The 12,959-nt window shown below is 37.9% G+C and overlaps 1 protein-coding gene across 1 annotated transcript; it reads right to left on the bottom strand.

Annotated features, from left to right (window-relative positions):
* Window positions 1–857: 857 nt before the first annotated feature.
* On the bottom strand, window positions 858–10,968 carry LOC128613903 (keratin, type I cytoskeletal 13). Its single transcript, XM_053635074.1, has 8 exons — window positions 10,627–10,968; window positions 9,316–9,398; window positions 9,075–9,231; window positions 5,546–5,707; window positions 5,324–5,449; window positions 2,712–2,908; window positions 2,558–2,568; window positions 858–2,176 (listed from the first exon to the last, which is right to left on the bottom strand). The coding sequence occupies exons 1-8, from the start codon at window positions 10,966–10,968 to the stop codon at window positions 2,112–2,114; spliced, it is 1,143 nt and encodes a 380-aa protein (XP_053491049.1). The 3' UTR covers window positions 858–2,111.
* Window positions 10,969–12,959: the final 1,991 nt, after the last annotated feature.

The raw sequence follows: 12,959 nt of genomic DNA, 5'->3' as shown, positions 1-12,959 counted from the left end.
TGCAGGTAGCTGGACTGGCTATGCTACAGTAAATTGCCCCTAGCTGTGAAAGTAGTGTTCATGGTGCTCTGTGATGGATCCCTTCCAGGGTGAATTCTCTAGCCTTGCGCCCACTGTTTCCGGAATGGCCTCTGGATCCACAGCCACCCTGACCAGTTCAATGAATGAATGAATGAATGACTAAATGAATATTACATTATTTTATTCTTTTCTCTCATGATCTATCACCTTCACTGGGTCTTTCATTTATGACTCAGAATTGTAGCTTTTTTTTTTTTAGGAACAACGGCTGATGGTCTTAAAATGTAATCTATAGCATTTTCAAAAAAAAACAACAACTAAATTTTCAAGTTAAAATATTCTCCATTAAAATGAGCACACAGAAGGGGCACAGTATTTATGGACTTTTAGCAAGGTTGTATTTGGTTGCGAGGACTGTAATAATAGTTTAGGGGTTGTTTTCAGTGCAATATTGTGCTATAGTCAGCAGAGTGAGTCTCTAGAGGCTGCAGAAAAACAGACAGCATGTGGTGCAGTAATGGTTGTTTATGACCCTGCTTTGCTGTCAGTTGGTGCTCAGTAAAAGGAGGTGAATTTATTTATTTACTGAGTATTTGCTTAATTACTCACCAATGGCCAAAACAGTTTCAACTGCTAGTTTGCCAAAGAAACAGTGCCAGTGAAGGAAGTTCATTAGGTGCCATAGAGTTACAGTTCTTTAGGATTTATATTTAATTAATGTCATGTTAATAATAATTTCAAGTATTGAGTATTTTGTGAGTATAGATCTGTGGATAAATTGGTTGCAGGGTTAAAATGGCATTCAAAAAAAAAGGACCATGAAGATAGGATCAGTCTTAAGTGTATCACAATGTTGGTACAGAAAATATGAAGGAAAGTTGAACATACGCAGTTGTACATTTACATCTTTCTTTGGTTAGCCTGAGGAGCAAATAAGTGTAAACAGATCATATTATGTATACGTAGTTCACCCAATTTAGGCATAAAAACAATTTATTTGGAACACCGGGGCAAAATACCAACTTTGTTGTCACTTCATAAACACTTACAGACTGCACTCTGTATTCCTTTTTCTTACACTGTATAACTGCAGAGGCCATTTGCCATTTGTGTGATGTTAGCTAAAGAGCAGTAAGTCTGATTAGTGGATTAAGTCTGGATTAAGATGGGTCTGTCTGCAAACTGTCTGTTTTTAAGTAGTACTGATGGGCATTTCTTTCAGCTCTTTATAGACTCAAATATATCCCGTCTAGCTAGCACCGGCAGTGAAGATATTTATATGTATGACCATTACTGAAATATCTAGAAATCATGTCAGCTTAGCTTGTGTTAACTAGCTGACTAGAATTAGCACCGATGATTATTACAACCCCAATTCCTAAAAAGTTGGGACGTTGTGTAAAATGTAAACAAATGTAACACTTACTTTAGTAACACTTACTTTTCCAGCCTTTTATTGCGCCCGTCCCAACTTTTTTGAGGCGTCATCAAATTCAAAATGACCTGATTTCTTTCTTAAGACGGTACATTTCCTCAGTTTAAACATTTGCTATGTTTTCTATGTTCTGTTCTGAATCACATATGAGTTTATGAGATTTCCAAATCGTTGCATTCTGTTTTCATTTACATTTATTTACATTTTACACCGCGTCCCAACTTGTTTTTGGAATTGGGGTTGTGATAATCATCGGTGCTGATTCTAGTCAGCTAGTTAACACAAGCTAAGCTGACATGATTTCTAGATATTTCAGTAATGGTCATACATATAAATATCTTCACTGTAAGTTGAGTTGTAAAATACAAATATGTCGTAAAAGTCCTCTCAGAATTCCTGTCAGCTTAGCTCATGTTTGTTACATGTATAGGATAAGCAGTGATGATTATGACGTTTATGGATAGCACATCGAGGAATAAATCCTATCAGAAGTCTTCTTGTCGTATCATGTTAACTAGCTGACTAACAAAATCTGTACGATCATCAAGAGCCACTCTCATTTTCATATATGCATTCCTTCCATACTCTGCAGACAGACCTTATTGGGTTAGGTTGAAAACATTGGCTTTATTAAGGTGTGTTCGCACATCAGTCATTACTGTATCTTCACTGTCTGGCTGCTTTCCACTACCTTTATCACTGCGATCTTCTTGCGAGCGACTGTAAGACAGAACATGAGAGACGGTTATTTCCTGAGAGACTTACAGGTTATCTGTTGCAACTCTTTTCAAATTTACTACAAAACAGGCGCACATTTAGTAAAGTCACCATGTATAACAAATGGCTAGTATAAATCTATGCCTTTTAAAAAAATGCAGGTTTCTTCAGGCATTCAAATTGTGCTCCAAGACAATCGTGTTAATCTCTTAAATAAATAGCTTATTAAAAAAAAAAAGAAAAAGTGATCAATTGTGTAGCGATTCTCCAAGTAAACAGAATGGCAATAAAGTACGTCAGCAAGTACAGTACATGGCAAAACTGTGATTAGTGCAGTTCTTATCGCCTCTTACGATCACTCAGGACAGGAAAGACGTCACTCACCTTGGGGGTCACTGTCAAATAAAGAAAAAGAAAGAGAAAATAATAGCATTAGCACAAATAATGAAACCAGCAACCGACGTCCAAAACAATAATAATCATTTCGAAAAATTCATCATTCATAAACTCTGGCAGGGAAATGCAGTATTATCTTCACCTGCTGTTTCCTTCCAGCAGTAACCTATACGTTTTGATCTCCTCCATCAAGGTGTCATAGTCTTCTTTTTTGTTGGTTATGTTAGCATGAATCTGCTTGAGCTTGTGCTCCAGGTCAGTGATGATTTTTTGGAGCTCTGCTAGCTGCGCTGCGTAGCGGGTCACAGAGTCTTGTAGACTGCCTTCAAGGGACATCCTCTGTGGAGAGAGGTTCGAGCAGCAAAAATTGTGCATGATTAGTACTCTAATACATGGCGTTTAAGTCAAACTATTAGGTCTTTCCAAAAAAATATGTGAATAGTGTGTGTATTGAGTCTTCAGTTTTCTAATAATATTTTATCTGGCGTCTAAATTGATCTGTAGCGCCTCCCACAAACATCGAGTATTGAGCGGAATTCATTTCATGAGATTATGCTGTTGATTTTAATGCTCATTTCTCATCTGGGCCATTCCTTTAGTTCATTTTACTGTGCTGTGTAAAATAAATGGCATTTAGTTTCAAGTTGATTTGGTACAACCCCAATTCCAAAAAAGCTGGGACGCTGTGTAAAATGTCAATAAAAACAGAACGCAGTGATTTGCAAATCTCATAAACCCATATGATATTCACAATAGAGCATAGAAAACATATCTAATGTCTAAACTGAATTTTAAGGAAAAAGTAAGGTTAATTTGATGGCCGCAAGACGTCTCAAAAAAGTTGGGACAGGGGCAGCAAAAGGCTGGAAAAGTATGTGTTACTAAAAAGAAACAGCTGGAGGTTAATTGGCAACAGATCAGTGACATGATTGGGTATAAAAAGAGTATCTTAGAGAGGCAGAAGTAAAGCTGGGCAGAGTTTCCCGAAGTTCCCTGCCCCCGTCCCAACTTTTTTGAGACGTGTTGCGGCCATAGTAAATGGGAAATGGTTTACACTTATATAGCGCTTTTTTAACCTTGGTGGTTCTACAAAGCACTTTACACTGGTTCTCATTCATCCATTCATACACTCTCGCACACACACCAGTGGTAGCAGAGCTGCCACGTGAGACGCTAACTTGCCATCAGGAGCAACTTGGGGTTCAGACACTTCGGCATGTGGAGTCACGTAGGCTGGGAATGGAAACGCCAACCTTAAGAATAATGGACAACTCGCTCTACCACCTGATCCACAGCCGCCATCAAATTCAAAATTACCTGATGTTTTCCTTAAAATGGTACACTACCTCAGTTTAAACATTTGATATGTTTTCTATGTTCTATTGGGAATAACATATGGGTTTATGAGATCATTGCATTTTGTTTTTAATTCATGTTTTACACAGCTTTTGTTGCCATTGTGGTTCAATTTTGCCATTCCTCTTGGCAAATCATCTTCAGTTCCCCAAGGTTACAAAGGTCCCTCTGATGGACCGGCAATTTCAAAATCCTCCATAAATTTTCAGTGGGATTCGAATCAGGCAATTGGCTAGGCCACGCAAAGCCTTTTGTCTGTATGTGTGGAACGTCCATCTTCTTCCCACATTCAGTTTCTTGGCTGATGAGATTAAATTCTCCTCTATGCCCCTTTATATTGCTCCATTAATGTGTCCTTTGAAGAAGCACAATGCATCTTTTGAAGAGAAGCGGCTCATATCATGATGATCCCACCTCTGGACTTCACTATGAGTGTGGTGTTCTTGGAATCATACAAGCAACACTTCATTTTTGCAAACACGACGAGCTGAAAAGATTCTACACTGCACTGGACGTATATGAAATAACAAAGACAAAAATTCGGAATATTTCTTTTCCCCTCGCTGTATGTGCTGAGAATGCCAGTTTCTTGATGAACAGGTATTTTCTTTTAAATACACAATATGTAAGGTTTTAATATATCATATTCATTTAATATTAATATTTAAGGCGTCTGAAGAAGAAAAAAAAAAATCCCTAGATCCGAGGAGTCCAAGACCGGTCCTGAACAGTTTGGTCAATTCCATGCTCACCTACTAACTGGTGATTTGAATAAGATGTAGAATAAGATGTAGAATTTTCCTGGACTATGGCCCATGAAGAATTGATTTTGGCCCCTCTGATCTAGAAGGTGCTTGAAGGAAAAAAAATCTGGACAGCATGACTGTATTTCCTCCCTCTTAATATACTCCTACTGTGCAGGAAAGTCATGAAGGTTGGCAGCACACTGGTTGGCAGGGAAAGGGTTGGGCTTGATGCATCATGAATACCAATCATTAAGGCTCAAAAGTGGTATTTTGTCTGATGGGAAACCACCTGGCACAACAATCCTTCTGCCTTTACTGTGCATGTTGCTTCAAGCTTGAAAAATGACGCTCCTGTTTAATTTGCAGGAGGAGTCATTCATTTTTTTGCCTTGCAGATGGAGCCAGACACTCCATGGACCCCCGAAATGCATACTTTTTAAGTAAAGGAAAACATCTGATCCTATTTACAGAAAATTCTACATGTCTAGGTTTGTTTTTTTTTTAAACAAAGATGACATGAGCTCACCTGGATAATTATACATACATGTCTGGTATGTCAATAAATATTTGAAACCATCATTAGACAAATAAACTGTGATTAAATAGAGCTTAATGTGTTTGTGGTAGCAGTAAAGTGTGGGTGTGTGCCTACAGTACTGTGTTGAGTCTGCAGTTCAATCTGCATCCTATGGAAGTCGCTCTTCAACTGACTGAGTTCTGCAGTGTTGTGCTCCAAATCCTCAGTCTGCTCGATGGATTTCTTTTGCACCGTAGAAATCTATAAAACACAGCTCACTTATTCAAACACCTTCTGATGACACCTTTCCACAGAAAACGTTTTGCACAGTTCATTTTTACGGTCCGTTTGATGTACCTTGCTTTGGTACCAGACCTCCTGGTCTCTACGATTCTTGGCAGTCACGGCCTCATAGTCTTCACGCATCTTTGTCAAAGTCTCGATCAGGTCTGTAGAGGGTGCTGCATCCACAGAAACATCTACCTGGACTACAGCCTGTGCAAGAACCTGAGCTTTCTCCTAAAAGACATAGTTTCCAAGATTCGACATGGATGCCAATTCATGATTCTAACAAGTAAAATATATTGCTAATATTTGGTGGGTGTATGAGCAGTGAAAATAGATTGGTTGGGCATGTGTGTGATCTAAATGTCAGTAGTAGCCTGTTTCATTCAGTCAGGAAGTTACTGAGAAGGCTTTGAAAGATGATTATGAGATAAAAGAACTGAACAAAAAGACAATTTTTTTTGTTTCAACAACAACAACAACAAAAAGTACTCATAAGCACACACGAACAAGGAAACAGCTGATCACGAATAATATTTCTAAGTAACTAGCTTTATGTGTTGTTGAGGTAATTCATATTAATATGAATTTTTGTTACCAAAAATTAAATTGTGCAACTTTTTTTTTTTTTTTTTTTTTTTTTAAAAAGGCACAGGGTAGCTATGTGATTACAGTGTATGTTTCATCTGGATGTTTCTGCTCTCTTCATATCGTTCCACTCAGTGTCATAGTACATTGAGTTGGCATGGTCAAGTTTTCAAGTATGAAAACTCTCAAATTCATTTTACATTTAAGGTGTAAAAGCCACCAGGTAATCATGTCCCAAAAGCCTAACGCCAAAACAAACAAACAAACAAACAAACAAAAAACAGTAAATGGATTAACAATATTTGCAAATGAAAATCTCTAAAATGAGAAATTGACTAAATGGATTTATTTATTTATTTATTTATTTATTTATTTATTTTTTAGAAAAGATTTATTTTAATTTGTTTTAATTCTTGGTCTTTGTGCATGCAACATATTCTTAATTTTTTAAAAAAACTTCATAGTTTACTTGTGCTTCTTGTATCTTAATAATTCTGGCATAATTCTTCATAGATAGGGTGTTTGGCTTGAATCTACCGTTCTGTCTGCCTTGTCCTGAATACAAGACATGTTGCACTGTCACAAAATGAATTCATTGTGTAATTGTAGGGACCTCTCCTTTGGCCCCATGTTGTTAATCAGATCAGCAGGATCATCACAGGAGATAAATAACTCCAAATGAAGGGTATATTTTCACACATCACAGCTAAAAACCTACCGTGGATGTGTACTGACCCCACCCATCCTCTTTACTTTCTGCCATTAGGAGGCAGACTGAGAATTCTAATCAGCAGGAACAATGGCTTTGTCGAACCAGTTTCCATCAAGTTTTATTTCCTTTCATCCCCTTTCACCCACATACTGTATGCATTTTTACTGATCTGTGTACACTATGCTTTTAATATGGTACTGTATGATTTTTATTGCTGTTAAACTCTGAACCATGAATTTACCATGAAGTAACTGTGTTTCCTCACAGTGATAATGATTACTATACCTTAACCATAATAATACCTTAATTTACTCTGGGTTTACTATGGAAACTATGTCTACTACATATTTAGCCACAGTTTTAGTATCTTTCAGTAACTGTGTTTGTTATTCTTTCCATGATATTACCATGGTATTACTATAATGCCTATGTCCACTGTTATAGTATAAATATGACAGTCATACCATAGTAACCATGGTAACCATGGTCATGGTAAACATGCAAAACACTGCTTTCGTTTGTCGAACAGAAACCGAGCAATGCCAAGCTCAAATTTTTCACTTCATGTACATTGTATGTAAGAACTAGTATTCTGGAGAAAAATACATAACCATCATTTTGAGAGCTAATGGAACGGGAAACTGCAAGCGGAACAGATTATAGGAGCGCAAAAACAACCGGGCTGGTGGTGGTGGTGGTGGGGGGGGGGGGGGGGGGGTTGAAGGGAAAGAGCACTGCATTAGTCATACACTGTTTCCCCTGTAGAGACCTCAGTGTTTTGGTTAACTTTGTTGAGCTGGCTGAAAGTAGTAACAAGACCAGTCTAAATTTGAACCTTGTAGCCAGATCAGGTTTGACATAAAATAAAGGAGACGTAGGGTTTTAAGCATCAACCTGGCATTAAGACACAGTTAGTCAGTGATAAAATCTTCTATTATAATGTTCAGACCCTTTTTCCTGTTATAGGACGTAACAGAACGTTTCAGTTTTGCTGAAGCAAGCACCAATGAAGCGAGCTAACACAGCAGCTGATATTCTCACTCGTGCTGTGTCTACTGCTTTAACTGTAAAGAAAGGTGTGTCCACCTTCACACTGGCCCTGGCATTCCAGCACTGTCTGAAATCTCCACACAGAGACCACCTGGAATGTGTTCTTTCACAGTTAACACTATCTGTTTCTCAGACGCTACATCACTGACTGAAGTCAGCTGTGATATTGCCTCTTAGATACACAGCACATTGCTTTGCACTTTGTTTGAAGTGATTACGAATGAAATCTTCACTGGGGAAATTCACTTGTATTATATTTAGTAAAACGGTGGGTAAAGATTTTCATGTGAAGAAATGTCTTCGAGGATTAAAGTGAGAAACGGATGAAAACGAGGGCGTCGCACATTCCAGGTTGTATCTGTGTGGAGTTTTCAGACAGTGCTGGAATGCCAGGGTGAATGTGAAGGTGGACACACCTTTCTTTACAGTTAAAGCAGTAGACACAGCACGAGTGAGAATATCAGCTGCTATGCTAGCTGGTTTCACCGGTGCTTCAGCAAAGCTTAAACCTTTTGTTATGTCCTATAACAGGAAAAAGTGTCGGAACATTATAATAGAAGATTTTTAGCACTGACTAACTGTGTCTTAATGCCAGGTTGAGGCTTAAAACCCTATTGATAAGTTGACTGTGAACACTCTCCCCTCCCTGTGAACACCCTTCCCCCGCCCCCCCTCTCTGTTTCCTGGTTCCTGTGTTCACACCTTTTTCTCTTTGTTGACTGAGGTGCGGATGGATAAAGCCCCTCACCTGTGCATTCCTTTGTCCCCTCACTATTTGCACATTTACATACCTTCCTACTTCATGCAAAAATATGCCCTTCCGCCTAGCAAATCAATAGTTAACCCATTATCTCTGTTGTGTGTCAAGCATGATTGATATATTCTCTGTCTTTCTTGGAATCAATGAGAGATCTTGCCATTTGAACTTTGTGTGTCTGTGTGATTTGGTAAACTCTCCCAAGGGCTTGGTGTGGAAAGTGTGTATCGAGGCGATGGCACTGTCGTTCTTGTGCATTTTCACCTTCTCTCTTTTTAAGAATCGTAACCTGGAGATTCTCTAGTTTCAAATCCTAACAGTTTTCTAGGGGCTCGCCCCGGGATATAGATTCACAAATCCTAACACCTATGTCTCCTTTTTTTTTTTTTTATGTCAGACCTAGTTGACTTGATAAAAGAGGACTTCAGAACTGTCAGGATATTATACGAGGGATATACAGTTAGAGTGAGGAAATAAATGACAAATGTCTGTACCTCCTCATGGTTCTTCTCAAGAACGATGCGTTCCTCCCTCAGGCTTTCATACTCCATCTCCAGAGTTGAACGGGATAGGATAAGCTCATCCATGAGCGTCCTGTTTTGGGCAGTTTCTGCCTCCAGTGATGTACGAATGGCTAGCTCTAACTCGTACCTAAAGTGAGGTAAAGGATTATTAATGCAATAAAATATGGAAAATAACACACGTATTCTAAACACACACATTTTGTTCACTTACTTGATTCTGAAATCATCAGCAACCAGAAAGGCATTTTGAATATTTAGTCCAGCCTCACCATTGGACTTAGAGATTTGCTGAATCTGGAAAAGATTGGAAAAGATGCAGAACGTTTTCTCATCACTGTCAGCCAGTTGATACGGTTTATACTAGTAGGGACTACTGTGGGATGTTAAAGTAGAGCAGCAAAAGGGAAATAAATCAATAAACAAAGTGTTGTAATTTTAGAGCCGGGCTAGACAATCTTATCTGCCAAAATCTGGTCTGACTGCAAGCTTTTGTTGCAACAAAGCAGGAGCACATCTGATACAACTAATCAGCTGAACACTGAAAATCAAACAAAACTTTGCGCTCCTGCTTAAATCAATCAAAACTATGCTGTCACACTGACTCCTTTAAGATATGCCCTTATGCAGATAAGATACCTAAGAAGCCTACTCTTACGTAAATTACATTTGTAGCATATTTTCATTTAACCATTCAATCATTTTTAACTCAATCATTTTGATGCATTCATTTTTAAGCTTTAAAGCTATTTAAAATTGTGCCTTTTCAGTTTGTGTAGCAGGGAGCAAGTTCAGCAATGTCACTATATGGATCATTCACACGTTGAGATTTGGAAAATATGTAAGGTAAGTGAAAAGGAGCACAGAGAAAAGCAAAATTTAACCAAAGGGTGATTAGTTAAGGATGATTAGATCAAACAGTATGAGTATTCAGTAAAATATAGCTTCAGTCAAATATAACTCTGACTTTTTTTGCCCTAGGTGTACAAAAGCATTCTTAAATAAATCTCTCTCTCTCTCTCTCTCTCTCTCTCTCTCTCTCTCTCTCTCTCTATATATATATATATATATATAATCAATGATCAATGACTATGACTGCAATTTAATAGAGTTAATGTGAAATGGAATACACCGTTATATTTACATCAGGCACATGTCTGTAAAAGTATGCTACTAGCTAAATGAGAAGAAAATGCTGGTGTCTTTAAACTAGATTGTGAATTTGTGTTTGATACATATAGGTGCGTCCAAAGTAAGATCATATGTTAGTGGAATAAATGTGAAATGTAAATAATCAATTCATGTCTAAAATTGCTATACAGTAACGGAGTAGGCTTGTGCACTGTTAGTTATCAGCCTTAGTCCCGTATTTTCATGCATACTTTTTTCTTCTTTGCTTAGCTAGATAGATAGAATGTGTAATGTTAGGCTTACATTTGTCAGAGTTAGACCCCAAGTTACATTGTAACGTTGCAACCATTCTATATGATCCCTTCTACCTTTTTTTTTTTTCTTCTAATCTTACCTGATCTTGTAAGCTTTCAATGGTGGCCAAGAATCCCGAGTACTCGTTGGACACCACAGTGTGGCTCGCACACCACTCGTTAATGTTCCTCTCCAGTTCAGCCTTTTTACCGTTCAGAGACTGCACCTTCTGGATAAAGGATGCCAGACGATCATTTAGATTCTGCATGATGGCTTTTTGGTTGTCTGAAATGTCCAAAGTGAGGCCATCTGCACGGTTGAATTGCCAAGAAGATCCACAAAATAACGCAGGCCTGGAAGATGAAATGCGGGTTCCTTGGCCCCCGGCGCCCCCGTACACACTGAGTGTCTTGGTGCCGTAGGTTTTCAAAGGCAAAGACATGTTGCTGTCCTGGTGGAGACCTACACAAAATAGTAGCTGCAACTAAAGAGCATCTGCTCGCATACTGCAGTTGAGTAGCTGGTAAGGCTTTATAGGTATAGTCCTGCATATGATAAGACAGGTGCATACCCCATTTCCATTTATGGCAATAAAGCATCCTTTCCGGTTACATACCCACATTTTCTTGCAACCAGTGACATGATAATATCACAAATGGCATCCATGTCCATCATCATGAACCTGTTCAAGGTTAACGCATTCACTCAACGTCAGTAACCACTTGTCCTGAACACTTCAGAACCTGTCCTGGAACAAAAATGTTCATACATCCTTTATTTGAACCTTATTTTCTGGTGAAAACCAGTCAAAAACAGATTTTGTCACTTTGTCAAGATGCGCATCAGATGTTGGGCATGCAGATTTTTAGATATGAAACGTTTTTCCAATGAAACATCAGAAAACTATTCACCCAACCTGTTGGAGGGGAAATATTTAACTAAAAGCAGCGTTCCTAGAAGAGCAGATATGACCATGCAGGGTATGCAAAGTAACACGTGTGCTTTCTATGACAGCCATACTTCATCTTCAGTGCAGAGGTCAGAAATGCGTTATTGGATGGTCGTGGATCCTGAAAGATAAAACTCTTTCATCCAGTGCATCAGTATGTGTTGATCATGTACGTGGTATAGTGATGCTTCTGCAAATTTTGCCATTTTTAACCATATTTGAACGTGCAGATCTATCCAATGAACTGATCTTTTCCTAAATACAAGAAAATATGAAAAACAAAGGAAAAAAATACATGGAAGTAAAAATTTGATGCTGACATTGACACACTTTCGTGAATTACAAATTAGAGTATGAGGCTGGAATATGTGCCTCTTCGTTATTTCATCTGGTTGATTTGTGTGTGTGTGTGTGTGTGTGTGTGTGTAATGTTTTCTTCCAAACCCATTTTGGTCCAAATATGTGCTTGTGATACCTCCTACCGAGGTAATGACCATTTTTCTGACTTAACTATCAAGTTCTTCCAAACTTACAACTATATTTTAAAATACTATTCAATATACTCTATACACATTTTTTCCAATGTATTTAAATATATTGTTAAATATACTATATATATATATATATATATATATATATATATATATATATATATATATATATATATATATATATATATATATATAACAATATATGTCAATATATGTTGACACGCCAATTAGTGTTTACCTATTTCATGCGTTTTGCTAACAAAGTACAGTCATACATTCTCCATAGATAAGCATACTAGAATGGGAGTGACCGAAGAGCACAGTGACTTTCAATGTGGCCCTGCCATAGCTACTGCACATAGATAAAAACCTATGTGCTACAGAATGCATAAAATTCGTGCTTCTCTATATGTTGAAGATTTATAATAGCAACCCAGAAATGAATCAATAAAAAAATGAATACTGTAGTAATACTGAAATGATATGCTTTGTACTACACCCTTCATTTACTTATATCTAAACAGAGTTACTGATTGTTATTACTGAAGGGTACTGAACAAATAACGATCAGATTGCTAGTTTTATTACGTTCCTGCAGTTCTGTAAAGACCAGAACCTCCAGGGGTGGTGAATATCATCTGGATACCTTCTTGGGCACATGCACACACATGCTGAGACCTTCCAACAATGTCACAAAGTGACCTGATTATTAAATAGCCACCGTCTAGTTCAATTCAATTCAATTCCATTTGATTTGTATAGCGCTTTTAACAATGGACATTGTCTCAAAGCAGCTTTACAGAAACGTATAAACACAGGATAAAGATTTTAAGTGTGTGAATTTATCCCTATTGAGCGAGCCGGTGGTGACGGTGGTGAAGAAAATCTGCATAAGATGATATGAGGAGGAAACCTTGAGAGGAAGCAGACTCAGAAGGGAACCCGTCCTCATCTGGGTAACGACGGATAGTGTGAAAGTAAAAGAAAGTTCAT

The sequence above is a fragment of the Ictalurus furcatus genome, chromosome 10 (assembly GCF_023375685.1).
Source record: "Ictalurus furcatus strain D&B chromosome 10, Billie_1.0, whole genome shotgun sequence".
NCBI classification, from domain to species: Eukaryota; Metazoa; Chordata; class Actinopteri; order Siluriformes; family Ictaluridae; genus Ictalurus; species Ictalurus furcatus.
This window is presented reverse-complemented; position numbering and strand designations above follow the sequence as displayed.